Source organism: Sinohyriopsis cumingii, chromosome 3 (assembly GCF_028554795.1).
Source record: "Sinohyriopsis cumingii isolate HCF-2022 chromosome 3, ASM2855479v2, whole genome shotgun sequence".
Lineage (NCBI taxonomy): Eukaryota > Metazoa > Mollusca > Bivalvia > Unionida > Unionidae > Sinohyriopsis > Sinohyriopsis cumingii.
In genome coordinates this window covers 148947241-148971399 of record NC_142963.1, presented here as the reverse complement: position 1 = coordinate 148971399, position 24159 = coordinate 148947241, and the positions used below count along the sequence as shown (strand labels likewise).

General features: G+C 34.5%; 2 protein-coding genes across 3 annotated transcripts in view; one reads left to right on the top strand and one right to left on the bottom strand.

Moving 5' to 3' along the window:
- The window catches only part of LOC149804123 (coatomer subunit gamma-2-like), a 37761-nt gene extending 32089 nt beyond the window's left edge, over nucleotides 1-5672 (bottom strand). Inside the window, exons 1-2 of the mRNA XM_089954090.1 lie at nucleotides 5526-5672; nucleotides 74-123 (exon numbers count right to left, since the gene is read on the bottom strand). Coding sequence (XP_089810216.1) covers nucleotides 74-123; nucleotides 5526-5565 — 90 coding nt within the window. The 5' untranslated portion in view covers nucleotides 5566-5672. The remainder of the gene's footprint in view (nucleotides 1-73; nucleotides 124-5525) is intronic.
- Nucleotides 5673-8669: 2997 nt separating this feature from the next.
- Nucleotides 8670-24159, top strand: part of LOC149804122 (GRAM domain-containing protein 4-like) — a 71500-nt gene continuing 56010 nt past the window's right edge. The window contains exons 1-6 of one of the 2 annotated variants that reach the window (XM_089954088.1): nucleotides 8670-8807; nucleotides 15040-15118; nucleotides 16888-17053; nucleotides 17349-17475; nucleotides 19064-19149; nucleotides 21935-22079. In XM_089954088.1, the coding sequence (XP_089810214.1) occupies nucleotides 15050-15118; nucleotides 16888-17053; nucleotides 17349-17475; nucleotides 19064-19149; nucleotides 21935-22079 (593 nt within the window). In that variant the 5' untranslated portion in view covers nucleotides 8670-8807; nucleotides 15040-15049. Of the gene's footprint in view, nucleotides 8858-15039; nucleotides 15119-16887; nucleotides 17054-17348; nucleotides 17476-19063; nucleotides 19150-21934; nucleotides 22080-24159 lie in introns of both variants that reach the window. The other variant, XM_089954089.1, reaches the window with a different exon arrangement.

Below are 24159 nucleotides of genomic sequence, written 5' to 3'. Positions count from 1 at the left end.
ATACTGTCTTTAAAAGAAAGAAAATTTGAGTAAAAAAAAAGATTTTAGTAATAAAATATCTCATATGTCTTACCTCTTGAAGCACTGTGGTCTTCTCAAGGTTATGGAATGGATTACCTCCACCTGAATAAAGAGTCAATTAGATCATGATTAGATAATGCTAAAACTGATTTGGGCAAAATAGTCATGTTGACCTTTCTATATTGCTTCAGTGCACATGTACACAAACAGATGGTACCAGTGTTCCTATGCCCACATATCCCAAAACAAAACGAACTGTCACAAACTGTTTGTGAAAGGACCTATAATTCTCAACATATTTATTCAGAGAACAACAAACAGAAACCTGTCACTGTCTCAGCAACCTTTACAAAGCCAGAGTCATCATGCTGCGAGCACACATCAATGCAGCAGTCACGTGATACAACAATTTGACTTTCTCCATCTTGCTGCAACAGCAAAAGATTTCTGATAATTTTTCTCTGAATAAGTAGGTTGTCCTGTTGTTCTTTTACAAAGAGTATGTGACTTTCATTTAATATTTTCAAATTTTTCTACAACATTAGAAAGGTTTTTTTTTGCTGGTATGATATGACTACTGGACTTCTTATTGTCATGGGCATGCAGCGTGCAAAATTTTTGCAGTCATGTGACTAATAATACAAACAGCAAGTACCAGGTCAAATTTCATCAACTCTGTAGTTTCATCTCATTTGTCAGTGGATTAAAGACATGGCAATTATAATAAATCACTTTCCTATTGATTTCATGCAGGTATGACTCAATGTAACATTGTTTAAGTTTGTTAGGCCCGCTGGTAAGTGGTAATCAAAGTTTCCTCTGACCCTTTCCCCCTCTTTTGTTATTTGAACATTTATGTTGGGGTGTTGGGTCAGAGCCATTTGCCAATCAAAAGTTGGAATTTGCTGACACCGTGCAGTGTTGGCATAGGGTAGCCACTTATTAGCCAGCCTAACAAATTTGAATAACCTTTCTTCGAGCCATACATGAAATTGATAAGAGGATTTATTTTCTCAGAAATTCTGAGTATAACATTCAATATGTCTTTAATCCAATGGCAGACTAGATTAAAATACAGCACTGATGAAATATGACCTGGTACTCACCATTTACATTGTTAGTCAAACCATTTCTAATGTTGTTGCATGAAAACGAATCAAAATATAAATGAATGTCAAGTAATGTTTATAGAAAAATAAAAAAACATGAACTTCTCAAATTATTTATTTTGAGAATCATGACCAGAAACCCGTCACTGTCACAGCAGCCTGGAAAAAGGTTGATTCGCCACGCAGACAGGTAATGTCATTGCAGTAAATGCACGATACCAACAAAAAATATCGCTGACATGTGCTCAATACATTATGAATCTGACTTTATCAAAGGTGCTATGGTACCAATAGGTTTTTGGCAGATGTTCTCAAAATAAATATTGAGAATTAAGTGTGCATTGAATCTTTTTACAAACATTACATGACTTCCATTTAAAATGTTTGAATTTTGCGTATAACAAATTGGAAATCGGTTTATTGTTGACATCACATATCCACTGGACCTCTGATGTCATGGACATGCAGGTTGTGTGACTTGGGTAGTCATGTGACTAGCAATGCAAACAGTGAGTTCTGGGTCAAATTTGCTCAACAATGTACTTTAGTCTCATTTGCCAGTGGATTGTGAGTGTCAGTGTAACTATCCTATCTTTTAAGGAATGCCAGACCATTTTCCTATGCTACTGCTCGACATGGCCATAATCGCCAGAGATCAAAGAAATTTATTTTGACAAGAAGGGAGAAAAACCTCCCGATTTTGATGATATTTCCACACATACCTCCTGATTTTTCACAGAGAACTCCTGATTATTACATTATGTCTGACAATTTTCATTTCCAAAAAAAACAACCCATTGATATATTGTATGGAATCCACAGATGCCATATTTTATTTTATCACTTGTGAATACTGCTGTGACAAAATAATTACTATCACACTACAATGTTTTTTCTTCAGTAAATAGAATGTTAAGATCAAACATTATTGAGGTAAATTTCAGATTTGTTAAACCCCTACAACAGTACTATACATTTTTTATATATAAAATTATCACCAATTAGTTTCAATCCCATGAATGATCACCTTGAATGCTGAGTAATTTTCTCTGCAAAGAAAATCTCATCTCCATTTCCACCAAAGAAACTCAGCCTGTAAACACCTGGCATTCCCCTACCATATATGTAAACTTTAATTGCCATGATTAAATTAAAAGGAATAAAACAAAATATACCAAACAGTATATATGCCCCCAAAGAACTAATACAGAGTAAATATTTATTTAGTAAACAGTGTTACCTGCGTTAAGAGTTAAACCTAAGGAAATAAGGTGAAATATGTGGGGAAAAACAGTTGCCACATGTATAGTAACTTGTGACTGCAGATTTGAACTATCAAAATGAAGTCCTAGGCATCGTAAGTTACAACAAAATATGGCATCATTTATTTGCCAATCAGTTGCTAGTGCTCATATACACACATTATAGCACATGGTTTCTTTGAAAGTATGTCCAAAAGGCAGTCCTTTTCACAAGATAAAGTCAATGATAGGATTAATTCTTAATTAGTCACACTGGCCTTATGCTTGTGTACTTCAGTTTAACCTTTAACAATTATGCATTTTAGCCACTGCTGACCAGAATATGAAAATGGGGGTTTGTCCTAGGTGAAAAGAAGACATCTCACTGGGAGAAATGGCACGTCCAATGGGCGATTGCATATTGGGGCAAGGGGTGAAGGCAATAGTCACCTCTCCCAATTTCACCTTTAAACGTGTTTTGGCCTACATCCATAAAATTTCATGGCTGACCACTACATGACACCCCCCCCCCCAGTTTCTGCAGGTGCCTCTGGCGTGTCCTTTGAGAATTTCACCCTTTTTGGACCTGGAAGATCAGTCAATATTTAAACCTGTACTTAAAAATGCAGCATAAAAACCTCCCTATTTTCTGTCCCAATCTCACTATTTTAGTTTTATTCTCCCTACTTGGCTTTTGAAAAATTGACAGGTATGCCAGACTCCAATTTCCACATGCCCAAAATTTCCCCTTTTTTAATATTGTCATACAATGCTGCAATAGCTACAATTCAAATATAAATTTAATAAAAATGAATTACACCTGAACACTATTCCCATAACTGAAATAATCATGCTTTGCATTATAGATATGCAGTAAAATCCGACTTCTAAGAAACGCTGCCGCTGTTCACAAACTTGTCAAAAATATATTACAGAGCGGCTTAAACATTCTCATTCCAGGCTATAATATGTAATTACTTTTGTTCTTGTACATGCATCTATCATGTCTTTCATTTACCTATAATGGGTTGTTCCACTTCCTATGCAAATTAGCACAATGGGTTGACCCACATCTCACTAGCTATTACTAATGTGAAACTTAGATTTTGTACCTGACCTTTTTTCCTTTAATTGCTGCCAAGGGATAGTTTTATATCAGTTCCAATCATTACAGATTACTGTTTATACATATTACATGTTCTTTTTTTCATAAAGATTACTGAAAATTGTGTTTTCTCAAAACACAACCGTGTCAGGGGAGTTTGGGAGTACAAAATCATAGGTTTAGCAAAGCTTCCATTTGATTAAAATCAGATCTCAATTTCATGTAGGACAGTGGTAATCTGATATAGATTGTGTCATGTTATGGCATGTATGTCAACATCTTGAAAGTACATTTACTCATTTCATCAGCATGATCAAAGTTTCATCAGGCAAACCATTTTCTTTTTCAACAAGACCAACAGGCTCCTCACTTGGAATACAAGATGGGCCTAAACAAAAATAAGAGGGGCTTAGGCATCAGACTATCAGATTTTTTAGCTCTGATTGTGTCCACTTAATATGTAAGTGAGATCCTGCTGAATGGAAAACTGTCCTCTCATTGGTTAAAAGAAAATGATGTCCTGCATTTATTTATAACTTATTTTCGATTGGCCAATGAAAAGCAGTATACCATTCAACTTCTTGTTTTTACGTGATCGTGGCTATGTCAAGCAGTAGTGTGGGAAATTGGTCTGGCATTCCTTAAGGTTAGACATACAAAGTCGAATGCCTGAGCTAAACATCGGTATCAAATTTATTACACTATGAGAAATATCAGAGTTGATTTTAAAATTGGCCACATGAAAAGGATATAAGTGTCCTCCCTTGTATTATTTTATACTGTATGTACGACCACAGACACTTGATTCTGGGGAAACTAATGTGTACACTCACCATATAACACAAGGTAACTAACTCTTGCTGGTCACAATCTGACCCTTCGATGACTCCGATGTAATTTTTTGATACTATCTACGCATTCAGTCGCTCATAACGTACACCACTGTAAAGAAGACACTCCACACCTTTTATCCATTGCCATTTAAACATCCTTACCAATTCTGAAGGGTCAATTTTGCAAAAAGTTTATTTGTTGCTACGTGTCTTCCAAACACATGCAACCATTCCAAAGATCTACTTCTGGTCTACTTCAGAGTGAATGTGACTATTGGACATTACGTCTACAAACAATGAATATCGAAAATAAGAAACATCCATATTAAAATTATAATGTAATTAACATGTCAAGAGATGTTGTTAAATATTTTCCGGGAAAATGTGACATAGTCTTGAGCACATGTAATGATCAGAACAGTGAAACAACTTGACAAAAAATACCGTGGATATTCCAATTGAATATTTGCTGGGTTAAGCTGAGATGTAGTGACTGAAAGCAATGTTTAAAAAGACTCATTCAATGAAAGAATCAATCACTGAAGCAATCACGAGCAATTCGCATTCACTCCGAAGTAGAGCAGAAGTAGATCTTTAGAACAGTCGCCTGTGTGTGGAAGACACGAAGCAACAAATAAACTTTTTTGCAAAATTGGTCCTTCAGAATCAGTGAGGTTGCTTAAATGGTAATGGATGAAAGGTGTGGAGTGTCTTCTTTACAGTGGTATACGTTATGACTGACTGAATGGGAAGATAGTATCAGAAAATTAGGGTCAGATTGTGACCGGCGAGAGTTAGTTACCTTGTGTTATACGGTGAGTGTACACATTATTTTCCTCAGAATCAAGTGCCTGTGTGTACGACGGACAGTTAGACTGTGAGCAACGATACCATCCCCTATGTTTTGATGCAGTGTCATAATCTCCTAGTTCTCGAGAGAACTCATCTTTCTGGACAAAATTTATTTCTTTACGCGAAATGCCGCTTGAAATATCAGCGTTGATTCTTATATAGTTCGTGGGATAAGTGTTTTCCCTAATAGTATGTTATAGTATGTGTATGATTTATGGGTAAATTGTAAGCAACAAACCCCCTGCTCTAGATCACAAGATTACACCTTCAAAGCATGAACTATGGAGTCAGATTACGTATCACTTGTCCTTCGATCCCTATACTGCATTAAAGTCGATACAATATAAACAGTTATTTGACAAACCATCTTCCTCTTCTTTTTTATCCCTCCGTAGGATGTGCATCTTCGATATTTATTACAGTTCCAGCTCTTCCACGTCACTCGGCAGACTGCGATTTTAAGACTGATTACGTCTCTCGTTTCTTACTTCAGTAGAATACAAGAAAGGTTTCAAAACCAATCGGGATATGAAACTGGTACTCTATTGCAGTTTGCAATAATTGTTTTCAGGTGTGAGACTGGTTTAATACCAAATATATTGTTAGTCCCCCGTTTTGGGTGCAAGGGACAGTTTTGATACACAGGTGTTCGACGCGAGCTTGATGTTAAGAAAGAACAAGACAATCATCTAAAGGAAAAAATCATCCAGAGTGACAAAAATACCTTAGATTGCCTCCATGGCCCGTTCTGACATAGGACCCTCTCTATCATAATATATATATCTTATATATTTTGATAGAGAGGGTCCTATGTCAGAACGGGCCATGGGGGTAATCTAAGGTATTGTTGTCACTCTGGATGATTTTTCCCTTTAGATGTTTTGTTTTTTTTTCTTAACGTCAAGCTCGCGTCGAGCACCTGTGTTTTGATACACAAATTTGATTTTTCTTCATGTGCGTTGTACATTGCACCCGAGACACATTCGGGGAAAATATCTCCACAGGGCAAGTTCTTTCATCTGTACCAAATGACAAGTGCTTATGTTGTCTTATTTCGACACTTCTGATGTTGTTCTCTAGTTTGGCTGCAGTGTTGGATATTAAGATGTTCTGTTTGTCGCATAATTTGCGTCTTTGTGCAAAAGCACGGGGCCGAAAATAATTAGATATTCATTGGTATTTTTCCTAATGATACTCTGGTTTTTGTACGCAATTCTTGTGAGACAAAGCCTTCCTAAATTTTACGTCCGGTAAATTACGATTGTTTGTCCCATGTGTTTTTTTTTTTTTTTTCTCTCCCAAATTATAAGTCTGTTATTTGTTTCTCGGTATATAATAAGATGGATGACACTTATTCTCTGTCGTGTATTATTCGCGTGTATTATATCAGTTATCTTTACCAGCTCATCAGCACTATTTTCTGAGTAAATGTTTTGGTTTGCTATTTTCTTTACATTCTTCTCGATGCGTTTTGTTCCTTACTTGTTAGAAGCTCCGCAGAGGCGTAGCTATGATATTTTGCGCCCGGGGACGAACTATAAAATTGGCGCCCCAGCCCCCTCCCCGTTTAATCACATTTTTGAATATTACCCTTGTTTACTTATTATAATGTAACGTTGTAAGCCTCATTTTGGCGCCCCTGTACCTTAACGCCCTGGGACGTATGTACCCCCTGCCCCCCCCCCCCCCAGCTACGCCTCTGAAGCTCCGTGCTCCATATTAATTCGTTATAAACTTTAATAGCTTTTGCGTAGAGTAGTCTATCTGATACTTTATCAGTAGTTTTGAGATTAGTTCTCACATACGGCCAGTTAACTTATGATTGAACAAAACATCATCAAACGTTTTGAATAAACTACTGCCAGATGACCCATATCTGCTATATCTGCTACTGACACTGGAAACTGGTGTAAAAATATATACATATTTAGATTCATTTGAGATTTTTAAATTTATGTAAGTGTATTTGAGTAGCATTAACTACTTTATATATATATATATATATATATATATATATATATATATATATATATATATATATATATATATATAAACCCCACCACCCGCATTTTATGAGATAAAATTGAGTTAAGATTGTTACGACTCTATGGTCACAAACAAGTAATAGAAAAAAAAGTAAAACCAACAAGTTTTAAAAAAAACTTAACAAACAATTTAAATTATTAAAGTTATAAATATAAAACGTGAGAGGAACTTACAGTCTTATGAAGTGAATCCAAACTAATTCTTATTAAGGTTTACGAAAGCCTTATAAAACTGGAAATGTACTGGTCCTCCAAGAACCATGACGTTGACAAGATGGCGTTGTCCAGAACTCATTCGAACAAGCTATAACAGTTCCAGAATAATATTATAGTCCAAATAATGAGCACTTTCTGTTTCCACTGAACAGTCAAAACAAATGTTTTCCCTCTCGAATAAATTATCTAAGAATAACATAAAACACGTCTGCAGACTTAAAACAGGAACACAAGAAATGTGAATGATCCCAAATTGGAATAAAACTGATTGCTCAGTTCTCTCTTTTATATACACTATTAGTACATTATTTCGCAATAGACCCTACGTTACAAAATACACTACTCATTTTGCGTTGACAGAGCCCCACAAAATGGGAAGTTACAGAATTATTCTATAAACGCCGAAACCCCATCAGCCACTGAGAAATTAAGCCATAAGCGCCATTGAAGTCTTATTATTCAGATTATTATTAATAAGTGTCAACACATATGTAAGCATTTATTTATAGATCCCATGCAATGCTAAACTCTTAAGATACTCAGTTCACGTAAGCAAAATTTAACTAAAGATATATTGTACTATGTACAGCCATGAATACAAATAAACACATTATGTACCAGGAGTTACAAAAAAACATAGATATAAATAACAATATATTTATAAAGGTGGATTGTTGTAGGTTTGTTGTGGTTTGCGGTAGTTGCGTAAATACATATACCGATTTTTAAAGGTATTTTAGATTAACGTGAGATTTGTATTGATCCGGACATCGTGGAAAGTTCAGTGCTGATAAATTAATGCAGAGACTATATAGGAAAATTAATTGCGATCTGAGTCCGGTTTGGCGCTAATTCACTGTCTGACGAAAATGGCCCAGCGATATTCCGATCGCTCGTATCTGCTATACGGACTACTTCGGCTATTTATCAAATAAAGATTAAATTTACGAATTAACCAACATTTTTTTTTCTTCTTTCGTCAATCGTTCGTTATTCTTACAGTCAATGAGATGACAATAGTATTTGCTGAGGTAATTCGAGACGTTATGAATTTTCTCTAAATTACTGCGCCGATATACAACCGAGGAATAATTTTGCCAATAATTTTGTCTCGCAGCAATAGCCGAAGTCAATTCGAATGAAAAACTCGTATTATTCCCATTGATGTAAATGTCCGGTGCCTTGAGGTCAATCTTATAGATCATACATTTGTCTCGCAGAAATAACTGAGATAGTTCCGAATGCAACAAGCATGTGATACTGTCGCTGTCACAATCATATCGTTCACCTTTCTGAGTGTAAAGATATCTAATTAGATCATCAATGTACCTTTGACATTTAGGGTGAAGACAGATATAGAAGAAACGTACTTTTTCAGTGCTAAGGTAAATAGTCCTAGCGCATACTTCATAATATTTTAAACATCGGATTTCCAGTAAGTTCCATTTTGCAAGTATGTTTTAGCAAACGGTACAAACCTTTTCTTTTAAGTAAAACATCTTGCTTTGTTTTCATTAGTTGTAATTATTATTAATAAAAATCTAACGTAACGTTGTTGTTTGTCACAAAGCTTGTATTTGGAACTTTGAAACCTCAATTAATATGCAACGATTAGCAAAATATATTTCAGCTTTCAGCAGAGAGAAAAACTATCACAACCGATGATCGTTACGTTTTCTCCATTCATAGGAAGTCTAACAGATTCACGCAGTTCAAATGTATTGCATTAAACCATGAATTTGACAGGACTGCAGTTTTATTTTATAGTAATAATAATAATAATAATAATACATTTATTATCTCAAATAACAAGTAGTGCTACTTCGGTATGTAACAACTAAATAACAGTACACTTTACAAACATAATAAACATTTGTAATACAGACATAAATACATTTAAAAACAAAAATGATCCACCAGTAATAACCCATAAATTTTTCACAAAATGTGTTGCTTTTAAAAGATTTCACTATTAAATTGGCAGTTCGAAATAATCTGTTTTATTAGTTCATTTTATTCTTCACTTAGGCCCATCTACAGAACTGTTCCCATAGTAACTACCATTTTTGGGGAGCAGGCATGATAACACATTTTAGTCTATATATGAATTCTATTTCATAATATTGATTAATTACACAATTCTCAATTTGTAAAACACTGCCATGAGAACAAAAGTTGTTCATGCTTTTGTACAGATATTTCTGAAATAAATCTTGATTCCACAAACTTCATAAAAAATTGTCACTGAGCACAAGACAGTCTCACCTTGTTCTTTCTTTTTTATGTTGATCTTCTTTCATGTAGTTGAATCTGGAGCAATGTAATTCAACAGAAAATGAAACTATACTAAGCTATACCATGAGTTTTTGGTGTGGTTTATGTGTTTTCAGTGAAAGCATCAAAATGTGCAAAGTTGTTATTTGATCTGTGACATAATTTTACATTACGTGACAATGAGATGATCTTGAGAAGCTGGTGGTTATAAACCATATTTCTATTAGATTACAAATTAAAAAGTTATAACTTAAATGGAGTGTATGAGCACTTTAAGGATAATGTAGCAGTTGTGAACAAAACTTCATATTTAGCACCTTTTCATTCATTGTTTGTTGCAGTTCTTTCAATTTTGTGATAGACAAAGGTTAAAATAAAGGCCACTGTGACTGAAAGAAAAAATATGATTTTTACATATTAACTAAAATTCTCCATTATCTACAGTTACCAACCTTTGAGAGTGATTTGAACTTGAATAAGAAAACACTACCAATTTATGGGTCAGGGCCACTATGATTGAACGCAACAAAAAAAACACCAACACAATCATGTTCTCCATTATCTACAGTTACCAACATTTGTAGCTGTATTGCACTTGTTTACATGATGAGGGTCAAAGGTAAGGGCATGGTGACAGAAAGAAGGAAAAGGATTTCCACAGAATGAGTTCACATCACAGACCTAGACGAAACTTTGTCAATGACTTGCACTGTAAGGGAAAGAGAAATCATATTGATTTTTTAGATCATAAGTTGAGAGGTGATTGTCACTGTAGCTGAAAGCAGAAAAATGGTTTCTACACATAAATGTCTTTACCTGACCTTCTACATCTAGCAATGTTTGTGGAAGATTTTCCTGTTTTTGTAAAAAAAAAAAAAGAAACTTTAGATTTTAGTCTGAAAGGTAAATGATCATTGCAACAGGTAAGAAGTTTAGTTCCTGACCTAATATCTTGACCACAATTTGTAACTGGTTTACATTGAGGGTGTGGAATTAACCTATTTTTGGGGGTTATGATGTCAAAGGTCAAGGTTATTGTGGCTCAGCAAATACTGTGCTTTGCCAAATTCATTCTCGAGTCCTTTAAATTTCATTTCTCCCATAATCTGGCTGGTCATAAGGTGCCACTGATGACTTTGTGACAATCTCTCTCCATTTTACCCTGTTCCCCACTGGTGTTTGGGACTTTGCAAAGTCCATGCCTGCCCACTCTTTGATGTTATCTTCCCATCTGTTCTTCTGTCTAACTTGCTTTCTCTTTCCTCTCACTTTGCCCTGTAGGATTGTCTTTGACAGGCTAGATGAGTGTGAGACATGACCATACCATCTTATTTTGTGTTTCCTTATGGTGGTGGGCAGATCTTCCAATGCACACCTCATTAGAGACATGATCCATGTATGAGATTCCTCGAGAACATCTTTCTCTAAAGCAGGATTCTTCTCTCTAGTTCTGCTTTAAGGGTCCATAGCTCACATGCATACAAGAATATGGACAAGAGAGTACATAAGCTTGTTCCTGGACCCAAACGTAATGTTGTTGTCCTTCCAGATTGCTTCTGCCTAACCAGTGTAGTTTTCTATGCTTTCCTGGAAAGAATTTTAGGTTATGAACCATGATCAGAGGGTATAGTACTATATACTTGAAGCTTGTCTCTGTGCCCAGCTTCTGTTCATTCACTGTTATTAACTAAAGGATGCCACTCAGGTTGTTTGTCATTAGCTTGGTTGTTTCAATGCTGATATCCATCCCGTACCTTAGTGATGCTTGGCTGAGATGATTGACTAAGGTTTCCAGTTCTTGTTCATCTCATGTGAAGCCATCAATAACATTAGCGAAGAGCAGGTTGTTCATTATTTTGCCTCAAACACTGACACTGCCCTCATGGTCTTCCAAGACACTGGACATGATCCTTTCCAAGTTGATGTTAAAGAGAGTGGGTGAGAGAAGGCACTCCAGGACCTTCAGATTCCAATTGTGATTCTGAACCAATCTCCTATGTTGTGTATGTGTGTGTGTATATGATTTGGATTTTCAATTTAGCTTTAAAAATACAATTTCAGTCATGATGTTATGATGTCTGCAGTGTGGCAGTTTATATTGATATCTAGCACTGGGGCATCATGCTGCAGACATGTAGCGTAATGTCCTACCCAATCAAATTATCCTGACACCAGGCTGACCAGTCCTAACACTAACCTCTTAATGCTGAGCGCCTTGTGGGGCAATAAGTCTTTGGTATGACTTGGGCAGGGTTTGAACCCTCGACCTTCTGCATTCGATGCAGATTCACTATCCATTGCCATTGATGAGAAGTATGTTAGTTGTCTTTTCATACAGGATTTCTATGGCGATGAGTAGTTCTAAAGTAAATTCCTAGAAAAAAACATATGCATGACTTGCACTTAGAGCAACAAAGAAACCTAAAGGTTAAAGGTCTAAAGGTTTGAGGTCACAATCAAGTTAAGTCGCATAAGAAAATAATGGCTTCTGAACCATTACTTTAATACAGGAATGCATGCCATAACCAAAGATCCATGTCACAAAGACCCTTTTGTCATTAATTTTCAGCCATGTCTTGCCATGTCTTGCTAGTAAATGAGTATTAAACACAGTGTGGGTGTATAATGTGCTGCTGAGGGTATTCTTGTTTAAATGAGCTTGTGAGTACTTTCTTAAAAGTAGTCATCTCCATACCTGTGCTCATAGTTAGAAAATGTAGAACTACTCATATTATGACTTAACAAAAGTAGTTTAATATTTCAGTACTTTAAAAAGTATTCTTTCACATGTCAATTGGCTTTTGTCAGCTGTAAGAATGATATACTAACACTGTATGTCAGACGATTTTATGCTTGGAGAAGATCATAACATTGCTGACAGACAGGACATAATATTTCTTCAGACACTCATTGGATATTTTATGATGTATGATTGACAGCATATAAGCCTGGCACATACTAGTATATAAGTTGATCCCATAATGCACCAGCAGATCAGGGTCTGCGTTGTTTATTCTAATGATTCTTCCAAATAAAACTGCATGGATCCTGCTACACAATATGTTGGCAGATCTGGGACCGTGAAGTTTGCAGTTGGATTCAACTTGTTAGAGAGATTATTGAATTTCTGTTTTAGAAAGTATAAATAACAATGTGATTTTCACTATCCACTTTACATTTTAGAAATTGTTTATATCAAGGATAATACTGAAACCATTATGTTTTGATAAGCATCATTGCAAAAATTAATTTATGCAAAAAATAGAAGTAGAAATTAAAAAAGGATGCAAATGCTGTGATAACCTAAGCTTCTACTGGATTAAGACCACAACATTAAATATTCCATTGAATATGGACAAAGTTGATTATATTTTCTGTCATTCATTTGTAAATTGGTTAGAATTTCATCTGTACAGTGATATTAAGAGAGGTTTTTTTTAATTTGTGGTTTCAATTGTTGAGGCCTATTGAAGTTTAGATGTATGTTTTGAAAATCATCCTGAATTAGCCATTTAAAACAAACCCAAACAACAAAAATGAAGCCAGACAAACAAACTGAACCAGGTAAAATATAAATGATTCCAAAAATCAAATTGATTTTGTTTTGACTCTATTGTCATAAAGTAATATACTTAGCAACAGAGAAGGGCAAGTACATGTACCAACAATTTTTGTAAAATTAAACAAATTATTTCCCTGGAACACAAAGTGAAAATTAATAAACAAATTACAGTATTGTGAATTAAATCCCAAATAGTTGTAAATGTTCTATCACATGTCAAAATGTATGAAGTTCCAGTTTAATTCCAGTGGTATTCCAAATAAATTCTGGTATTGAATGTGTTGATGTGCCTATAGTCTTGAATGTGTCATTGGCCTGGAGTGTGATGATGTGCTAAGTCTTTTGATGCATCACAATGATATCATCCGAATGTCTTTGAATTCACTACATTTCCAAATTAATATTCCAGTTCAGAAAATTATTGAGCACTTTGTAATTCCAGTGAATAATAATTTGAATAAAATAAATCGACCCAAATAAAAAAACTGAACACAAGAATAAGAACAATCCTGCTAAAGGTTTTAAGGCAAGAGCAAGTAATTCTTAGGTAAACAAGATTATATACCTCTCTACTTGACCTTGGTCGCAATTATCATTTTCTGAAAATGCTGTCATTTAATGGAACTTTCCATTCAAGATATTTCTAAGGTCAGAATCATGGGTACCCGCACATAGGGACATAGAGGGCATTTGCCCCACTCTGGATTTTACCTCTAAACATGTTTCGGCCTACATCCAAAACTTAATTGCTGACCGCTACATATTTGATCCCCTCCCCTGGACAAATTTCTGCGGGTGCCTTAGGTTAGAATCAAGACTTAAAAACATGTTTACCATTAATATTGATCTGAATATTTAATCCACAATCATAGAGAAATATCTAGCTATGTATTTCGTTGTTTACAAAGTGTTACTGGTCAGGAACACCATGAACTTGATATTTGGCAAGGTCAAAAACAAAATACAGATATACATAACATACGGTTATTAAGAAAAGACAGAAAACAATACAAATTAAATATTACAATGTTCGTGTTTTTGGTGGAGGGTAGTTGGTTTTAATGTTATTATGTTATGTTATTATTATTATATGATGCAAAGGTAATGGGTATTAAGTTCCTTTCCCAAAGATAAACCAAGGCACATACATTAAACCCATGGCTCTGGGACTGCAATTCGTGGATTTGATTCTCACCCAGGCCATTCTGGGTCAGCTGCCTCAGTGTGCCCTTGGGAAAAGTGACTATGCTCATGTTTTGTCATCATATTTCACACTAGGGGGCATGTTTAAGTGATAATTTGAGGGGGTATGGAAGTAAATATCCAGTGAAAAGTGTGTAATTACATGTGTTGATAAATTGCTAAATGCAGAATTTAAAAAAAAAACAGATCTTCATAAACAAATGATGAATGATGATTGAAATTGCTTTGGAATTATTTGTGTAAATATAGCAGTTGTTTAAGCTCGTATTTTGTTTTGCATACTTAATTTGTATTGTGATTTACCTTTGTCCATAATTGAGGGTATGAGTAGGGCTTACCTAACTAATGTCAACATATTACACAGCTAATCCTTATCTCTGATTTTAGATTATATATGAAGATCATTATTAAATTCTACTTGGAAGTAAACATGTTTATGTGGCCTTTTGACCTTGGAACTTTCTAGACAGGATTTTGTTTATCAATTTGATTTAACTTTTTTCTTGGTATTGGTTTGGTTTGATTTTAATCAGTTCATTTTGTTAATTTGACATTTCAGTATTTTTCCTAATTTGTAGAGAATATTCAATGATGAGTTTTCTAAAGAAACGGGTGAAGAAGACACAGCTGTCATGTCCTCAGGATCCATGTGATGAAGTAAGTAAAGTCTAGTTTTATGCAGATTGAATTTGTCTGGGTGTCTGTCTTTAGTCTAGTTTTATCCAGATTGAATTTGTCTGGATGTCTGTCTTTAGTCTAGTTTTATCCAGATTGAATTGGTCTGGGTGTCCGTCTTTAGTCTAGTTTTATCCAGATTGAATTTGTCTGTGTGTCCATCTTTAGTCTAGTTTTATCCAGATTGAATTTGTCTGGGTGTCCATCTTTAGTCTAGTTTTATCCAGATTGAATTTGTCTAGACATCTTTGTCCATCTGTTTATCTCTCCAGCCTCATTTGGGTCATCAGCCATAAGTTGGTTGTCTGCTGTCTTTTCCCACTGTATGGTGCTTATATGGAGATATTTCCCTATTTAAGATAAATAAAATGCAACCTAAATATTTGTCAGGCTGGACTTCAGGGATCAAACAGGATCCCCACTCTTGCTGCATCTCATAATTCAACAGAAACTAAGGCTACTGGTAACATGGATCAGTTTGCAGCCTGGCAGCTTATACAAAACCCTGTTACCAGGAGATTAATGTCTCTCCCTAGTGACTATTTGGTATCCCTAATTAAACTTTGACATAAACTAGACCTCTTACTAATTAGTACTATTCCTTTGCTGTGGACTATAAATCACTAACTGGACTAAATGTCAGTCACGAGGCATTCTTAATGCTAATACCATTGATTCCCAGTTAAAAGAACTAAATTAATTAATGGAATTCATGTTGTGTCTTAGCTACCTTACTTGCTAACTTGCAATTCATTCATGCACCCCATATTTAGCTTAGCTAATTTAGGATTAACTTTATCTAACCACTGAAAATTAACCTATGCCTATCGAGATTATATAATAATCTATAGATAATACACCCTATCTATTTCCTCACTTTCTTAATAACTATTTCTGAAAAAAATCACATTTTATGACACTTTTTTCCAATGTACAAATTGTCTCTGGAATGTCTCCACTCTGTCGTTTTTCTACTACTTAAACCCACATTAACTTTGCCTCGTCCAAGAACATACTATTTTCCCAGAGTTAATATCTTGCCTCCCTGCAGAAACTTATCTGGGAAACATGCACCCCATATTTAGCTTAGCTAATTTAGGATTAACTTTATTTAACTACTGAAATTAACCTATGCCAATCCATATTTGAGTAACACCATGCTTTCTAATTTCATGCTTTCTTAATAACTATTTCTGAAAAAATCTTATTTTATGACACCTATTTCTAATGTACAAATTGTCACTAGAATGTCTCCACTCTGTTGTTTTTCTGCTTCTTAAACCCACATTAACCTTGCCTCGTCCAAGTCTGTAGTGATTATTTTACAGTCAGTTATGCCCCAAACAGGAACATTTCACCATTTCAGGCTAGCAATTTATTGCAGGCCTAGCCCATTCATCATTGTTAATTGTTATGTATCACACTGACCGCAACAAGATTTACTTATTTATGTGTTGCAGTAACATCTTACAAAATTCATTCTGTTAGAAATTGGTGTGGATGTCTAGCTTTGGGTCTAAGAAGTGTTTTCTTTGTAGACCCTTGCACTTTTTCCCCAGTTTCTGCCACATTCAGGTTCAGCCAGTTATTATAGTTCACTCCTATGGACCGATCTTGAAATCAGGTTGTTGAAGAAATAGTCCTTAACTTTTATGGTCCGATTATTAGAACTTGATATAATTAATATTGCAGTACATGTACAATTGCACTGATGAATTAAAAGATTACCTCTGCATGTGTTTGTTTTCCAGGACTTTGATGTGATTGAGATGAGATGTGACAAGAAGCCCATTGTGTCAGATGATCAGTTGTCCATATCCAGCTTTCGGGATGACCAGGAAAAAGTTGTATTTGAGCAGCAACTTAACCAACTTCAGGACCAGTTAGTGGCAATAACGATTGAGAACCAGAAGATGGGTAGAGTTATCCTTCTTTTCTAAAAATAAATAAATAAATAAAAAAATGTTTACCTTCCAATACCCACCGTTGAATCAGCAAAAATAAAAAAGTTTGTCCATTTCATAGTGCTGGGGTGGTTTTTATAGGGCATGATTTTGGTTGAGCTTATTTTCATAGAACAAGTCTAGGTGTTAAGCGGAGATTTTTCATTCTTACTAAGTTAAGTAAGTATATTTTTAGAGACATACACACTTACACACACAGTCTTGTCAGAAACCTGGTTTGTACTTTTGGAAATTACTTTTGTTTGCAGCAGCTGAACTTAAAGAGTACAAGACAAGTAGAAAAATGAAGGACCTGATGTTGAAATTTGAACAAGAGAAAGAGAAAAGGAAAGCACTTGAACAGAAGTGTGATTTAATGGAAAGAAACTTTAAAAGGTAAAAATAAGCTTGTTGATGATTTTACTCATTTTAGGCAATTTTTTCCCCACATTTTTAACAGTGCTTTCCCCAGAAGATACAGTTGCACAAGTCCATATCAATCATTTACATATTCATTGTCAATATGTTTGAATTTTGTTAATTAATATTACTAGATCTGAATATTCATTTAAGTCATTAATTGTTGAATCATTCTAAAATCAGTCTTTTACTTAGCTGATAAATTTGAGATGCATTTTCTGATTACCTTTACTTAAATATGTGTTCTAAGTACACTTGAAAAGGGGGGTGTGTGTGTGTGTTGTGTTTTGGACTTTTAACGTAGCTTTAAAAAATTTTAAGTCATATTGCTATGATGTCTGCAGAGTGACAGTTTACAGTGATGTATAGCACCGGGGCCCCATGCCGCAGACATGATACCAGGTTGACCAATGTTAACACTAACCTCTTAATGCTGAGCACCAAGTGAGGGAGCTGCTTGTATCATTTTTATAGGTCTTTGGTATGACTTAGCCGGGGTTTGAACCCATGACCTCCTGCATCCAAGGTAGATGCTTTAACCACTAGGCCACAGGAAAAGTCCACTTAAAAAGGCTGTGAATGATGGAAAATAGTTGTTAGCTCACGTAGCCATTATGGCCCCATTGTCTGTCAGATGTAGCATGTTTCCACCCTGTAAGCCATATTTCTGGTGTGATTTTGATCAAACTTGGAATATTGCTTATGTCGTCAATATGTCTCTATAAAGAGCGAGATTCATGCATGTTAATGAGGTCATCTTGTATTTGATTGACTGACCTTATCACAACCCTGGAGAACAGATTTTGATTGATTTTGATGAAATTTGGAATATGGACTTAGATCATTAAGATCTCAGACAAGATCATCATTGGGTTAATTCACACATATTAAAGAAGTTGTTTTGCATCAGAATTACTTGTCCAATGTCAAAGTCTTGTATGGCTGAAAGATGGAAAACTGTTTTCACATAATGACTTGTATACCAGACACCTTCTCTAAAATGTTGTAAATGGAGTGTTGGATAAGAAAGACACTCATTAATTTTGGGGTCAAATATTCAAAGGTCACAGAGGCTGTAAGAAGAAAAATAGTTTCAACATAATGATTTGGATGCTTAATCACCTTCTTTGACAAGACGTTTTGGATGACTTTCATCAGAGACAAGGAAGACAACTGTCCATTTGGAGGTCAAAAGGTTAAAGTTCACAGGGACTGAAAGAATGGTTAACAGTTTCCATGAAACCACATGTCACATGCCACATGCCTTAAGCAAATTTTGTGATGGCTTGCATTAGAGACAAATAAGACAACTAAATGCTCGAAGGTCAAAGTCAGAGGGCCTCCAAGAAAGAAAATGAGGGTCAGAAGGTTAAAGGTCATCATCACATTAACTGAAAGCAGAAAATTTGTTTTCACAGTAATCTTAGGCTATTGATTAATCGTCACACAGATAGGGACATTTTCTGTATTTGTAGAAGTTTGAAGCATGCTCAGGAACATAAAGATTCAAGAATCTGTCAATAATCAATCATTTCTTTGAAAAACATCTTTCCTTATTTTACAGGCAGGGAACCATAGAGAGAGAAAAGGAGGATTCTGAGGCTTCTTTGAGAAGACTTGACTCTTCCATAGAGGCTATACAATATGAAGGTGAGGTTCTGTAACAAATTTATATATATTTAATAAAAGTGATTTGTTAAAAATTGAAGTCTAAAAGTAATTTTTTTTTTAAAAATGAAAAATTTAAAGAAACATGATGGAGATTGCTCCAGACATTTGAATACAGAAATCTTACTGGAGAATGATCCAAATTAAAAAGATCTTAAAGACATATTACTAATAATACAGCACCTAGCCAAGACAGACACCCTTGTTATAATAGGGTAGTTGCAGTTCATAACTGATGACCATATTATTTTCTTAACCGCAGTAGAGTAAGAATGATTAAAAAATTATATGAATGCTAGTCTGTGTATCAAAGGGATGAAGTGAACAGTGACAATTTTGAATTACGTACATTAAATATATATTTTCATTTCAGTGTATTTGTGTACTTAATTTTGTCAAAGAATAATGTTTTGTGAAAGAGGTAAAAATATAATACCAAGATTCATATTTTTTTAACCCACATTGTCATACATTTGATAGACATTCAACCCACATTGTCATACATTTGATATCCATTCAACCCACAATGTCATACACTTGATATCCATCCAACTCACATTGTCATATATCTGATATCCATTCAACCCTCATTGTCATATATCTGATATCCATTCAACACTCATTGTCATATATTTGATATACATTCAACCCACATTCTCATAGATTTGATATCCATTCAACCTACATTGTCATACATTTGATATCCATTCAGCCCACATTGTCATATATTTGATAAACATTCAACCCACATTGTCATACATTTGGTAGATCAATTCAAGTACTTGTGTTGGCAGTACAATTTTCAACTGATGGATGCTGAAAATTTAGAATTTTTGTAAATATATTTTTGTAATTTGTTTTACAACAATTGTTTTGTTCACAGATCCATAGTGTTTCTGTGTTATTTTTATATCCAGGATAGTGTTACTGCTTTATATCCAGAATTACATTTTAATGAAGGTCATTATGGTGAGAGAGGGCTGTATTTTAAACATACAGTCTAAACTGCCATAGCAAACACCTCACTATAGTAAACACCTGTTCTTAATAGATACTTCCAGGGATCTCCAGTGAGAATTATTTTTTAAAATATCCTTTACATTGCAAATGCCAGTCTAACACAGTGTATTTTATTTAATAAAGTTGTGTATAATAGATATTATTATCTATCAAATGCAGATTTGCCTCCCTTGTAGCTTACCACATATGCTTTAGAATGTAGAGATCTTTGAAGCTCAGGTTGTTTTGGTAGTGCCAGTCTATCATCCAGTATGACCACTATGGGAGTCATCTTGAAATTTTTTTTATCACTGTTAATCCTAATTGTAAAATCATATCATTATGGTTTTAACTGGAAACCTAATGGTGTTTTGTTGGTCCTAATTGTAAAATCATATCACCTTGGTTTTAACTGGAAACCTAACAGTGTTCTTTTTGGTCCTAAACAAAATTGACACTAACCTAATATCCAGTATGGCCATTGTGGTGGTCATCTTGAAAATCTTATAATTACTACTCCTGAATGGATGGTCATATGAAATGAGGAGCTCACACCAAAAGACTTCTTATGATATCTAGTTGGTCCTAAATGAAAAATGTGCTGATTTGACATCCAATATGGCCACCACAGTAGCTATTTTAAACTTTTTTATCACTGTTTGTCCTAAATGGAAAGTCATGTTGACATGGATCTGTGGTGTCTAGTTTGTCATAAATGAAAATGATGCTGATCAGATAAACTTCTAAGGTTCCAGAACTGAAGAACTTGATAACAGAATTGCTCCAGTGAGCATCTTCAAGTTTACATTTTTTAAAAACACATCTTAACATATTTTTTCAATGAAGTATTTTACTTAGATTACGGTTAAGACTAACTTACAAAGTCATCTCAACAAACAGAGCGAAGGGGTTAAGCGTATGGAACTATTTTCTTAGAATCTTAACATACATTAATGTCTGCTGAGCTGTTTGGTGTAGGGATAATATACATAATTGTATAGTGTATTGCCAAAGAGGTGAAGCATTTACTTAGCAGCAGTGGTGCAGAGTGGACATCCAGAATGGCCATCATTTTGACCATCTTGAAAATCTTGCTATTGCAACTCCTTCTGAATAGACGGTCAAACTGAAAGGGGCATTCTCCAAAAGACTTCTTTAGAAGTCAAATTGGTCCTAAATGAAGACAGTGCTGGTTTGACCTTCATTATGGCTGCTATCTAAAAATCTTTGTTGTTACTCTAGATATCAGAGATCATTTCAGTACTCAGCAGTTGAAATGAAATGGTCTTATCTTGGATTCCCGAAATTTTTGTAGACCAGTAGAGTACATAGACTTTATTTAATTTATATTTTAGCAGTTTTGTAAATACCATTTTCCAGCTAGTATCTATTTTTAATTTTTTTTTAGGTTAGAGAAATGGGTATAGGGATGATGTCTTTTTTAACAATGTTTTATTCTTTCAGACAGTAATTAAGTTGTCAGAAGCCAGTAGTTCATTAAAAAGCCAATAGTTGTCAAATCTCCTGCATTTAAGATCATCAGCATCAAAGTCAGAAATCTTGTTTATTGAAATTTGACACACAGTTTGGGTATATATTAGTCCTTGATGTTTGAACCATCAGATTGGAAACTGTCTTGTGAGCTTAATGTGATTCCCATTTATTAAAATGCAGCATTGTATTACACCATTAACAGATTAAGAAAACAAACAGAACATGACATCCTGTTGCACTGGTTTGCATCACATTCTATATTTGTCCTTTGCAGATAATAATGTAAATCAACCTAGATCCAGACTAGACAGTTTGTGGGAGAAGCTAGTCCACACAGTTTATGAAATCATGGATGACTTCACTGAAGAGCCAGATACCAAAGGAGACAACTCTGATGGAGAGCCTCTCACTGTCAGGCAGTAAGACTTGCAAAATACAAAACTTAAGAGTAGCCATTTTAATTTGTGGTAATTTTTAACTCACCTGGCCAAAAGGCTAAGTGGGCTTATGGTGTGAATCAACATTCATTGTGCATCACATGTTGAAAGATAATAATAATAATGAGGACTTTGCATAGCGCCTAATCTTTAGAAGCTCTAAGCACTTTACAACATTAAACAACACCTGTAACATAAAAAACAAATATAATGATATTATTACAGAAAACAAACACCATGATATTAGAAAACATAAAAACATGCTGTACATATTTTAGGTAGGGAACATTATTAGGTCTTTAAGTTTGTTCATGCAGTCGAAATAAGTAAGATATTGGTCCTAAACATTGTTGCATTCCATTAAAACCAGATAATATTGACTTTTCATCACATTATGAGCCATGTAATTTCTCCCTCAAACTGAGAAACCTGACAATTTTTCACATGGGTACAAATTAATCCGATGTTGATCGGTGATATCTGTCAGTCAGCTGATTTCATTTGAAAGCTGGAACACAAGATTTGATTATGTCATCATTGTAAGCATGAATAGCCAACACTACCCTATGTTGGATACAGTAGGTAATCCTTATGTGATATGCTATTGTCATTTTGCAATTGATAAGATGCAGTAGTTTGTCTATCAATTACGAGTATTTTTCCTATGAAGGCATAACTGATGTATTATTTTAGAAGTGTGTATCATATGCTTACCAATTAATATGGAAATACACAACAGCTGGGTTTATCTTCAGCCCAAGTTTGCCATTCAAAGTATTCCTGTGCCCCTGTGGTCAAGTTACATTAAATTCTTTTTTTATCAAATGCATGCTTTTTCTTCTCAGATCCATGTAAAATTTTGGACCTGCATCTTTTCATTCCTTATTGAATCGCTTTGTACACTTATTACATATATTTGATTTAATTTATATTTGATTTAAGTTGTGTTTGATTCGATTTGATTGTTTGTGGTTTTTGGAATCTTTTTATTTTCTTTACATGTCAATATAATGTAATTTTGATTACTAGGAAATTGATATTTTCCAGAACATTCAGTTTGATCTGAGTTTTAACTTAGATACCTAATAATAGAAACACTTATTTCCATTTTTGACATAGTTCCTGGCCTTGATTGAGGGTCAAGTAAACAGCTTTTTTCTAGGAGTAAAATGATTGTTTCTTAACAAGGACACACAGGAGCTATGTGACTTTTACATGTAAACATGATCACATCATCCTCTATTTCGCAATATATGTCACAATTAGGCATTTCCGAAATTGTGAAATACTTAGTATTAATAGCGGTGTTTAGAGAGAGAGAGATCTCAGAGACCAGGGCTTTTAAACACTTGATGTCAAGTTGTTTTCTTCTGTTGTGACCAGAAATTAACTTTTGAGTTTTTGAGTTATTAGTTTATTTTCCTCCAAATTATTTGGACTCTAAACGATTAATTAGTTTCTCTGGAAATATTATTGTATTCATACAGAATTCTTGAACAAGTACATTTATTGAAAATTCTGTTTGGATTATCAAAACCGGAGGATAAATTATTGTGTTTGTACAAGGAACTGTAGATGTCAAAACAGTACAGGCTACAGCATACATCTTTGCCTTCCATCTTGGATTCTTCGTCGGGATTCGAACTTGGAATCATTAGAACATTTCAATATTAGGACTGCAAAAACTTTATTCATGGATTATTCTTGTATTAATTTTGGATTTGATTCTGGAAACCGTAATTTCTCATATATTTTTAATTTTTACAGTATTTCTCCAGGGAAATAAATTATTTGTTATATTTTCCAAAGCTTTTTCACTCTTTCTTGTGTTACTGTTTATTCGAGCCTAAACATGTAATATAAGAATGCCATGTCTCAGTGTTGTTGTTGTTAGACTAATCACTCACAGAATTTGCCAAATTACATCACTACTTTTGGATTGTCTTGTTAAGCAGAGGCAATTTAAAGTTTTGTGCTTCTGAAAGCCTTTCTAGTTAAATCTTTGATCATTTTTATGTTTGCAGTTGATGTTGATGCATACTACATGACTAAAAGTGTTAAC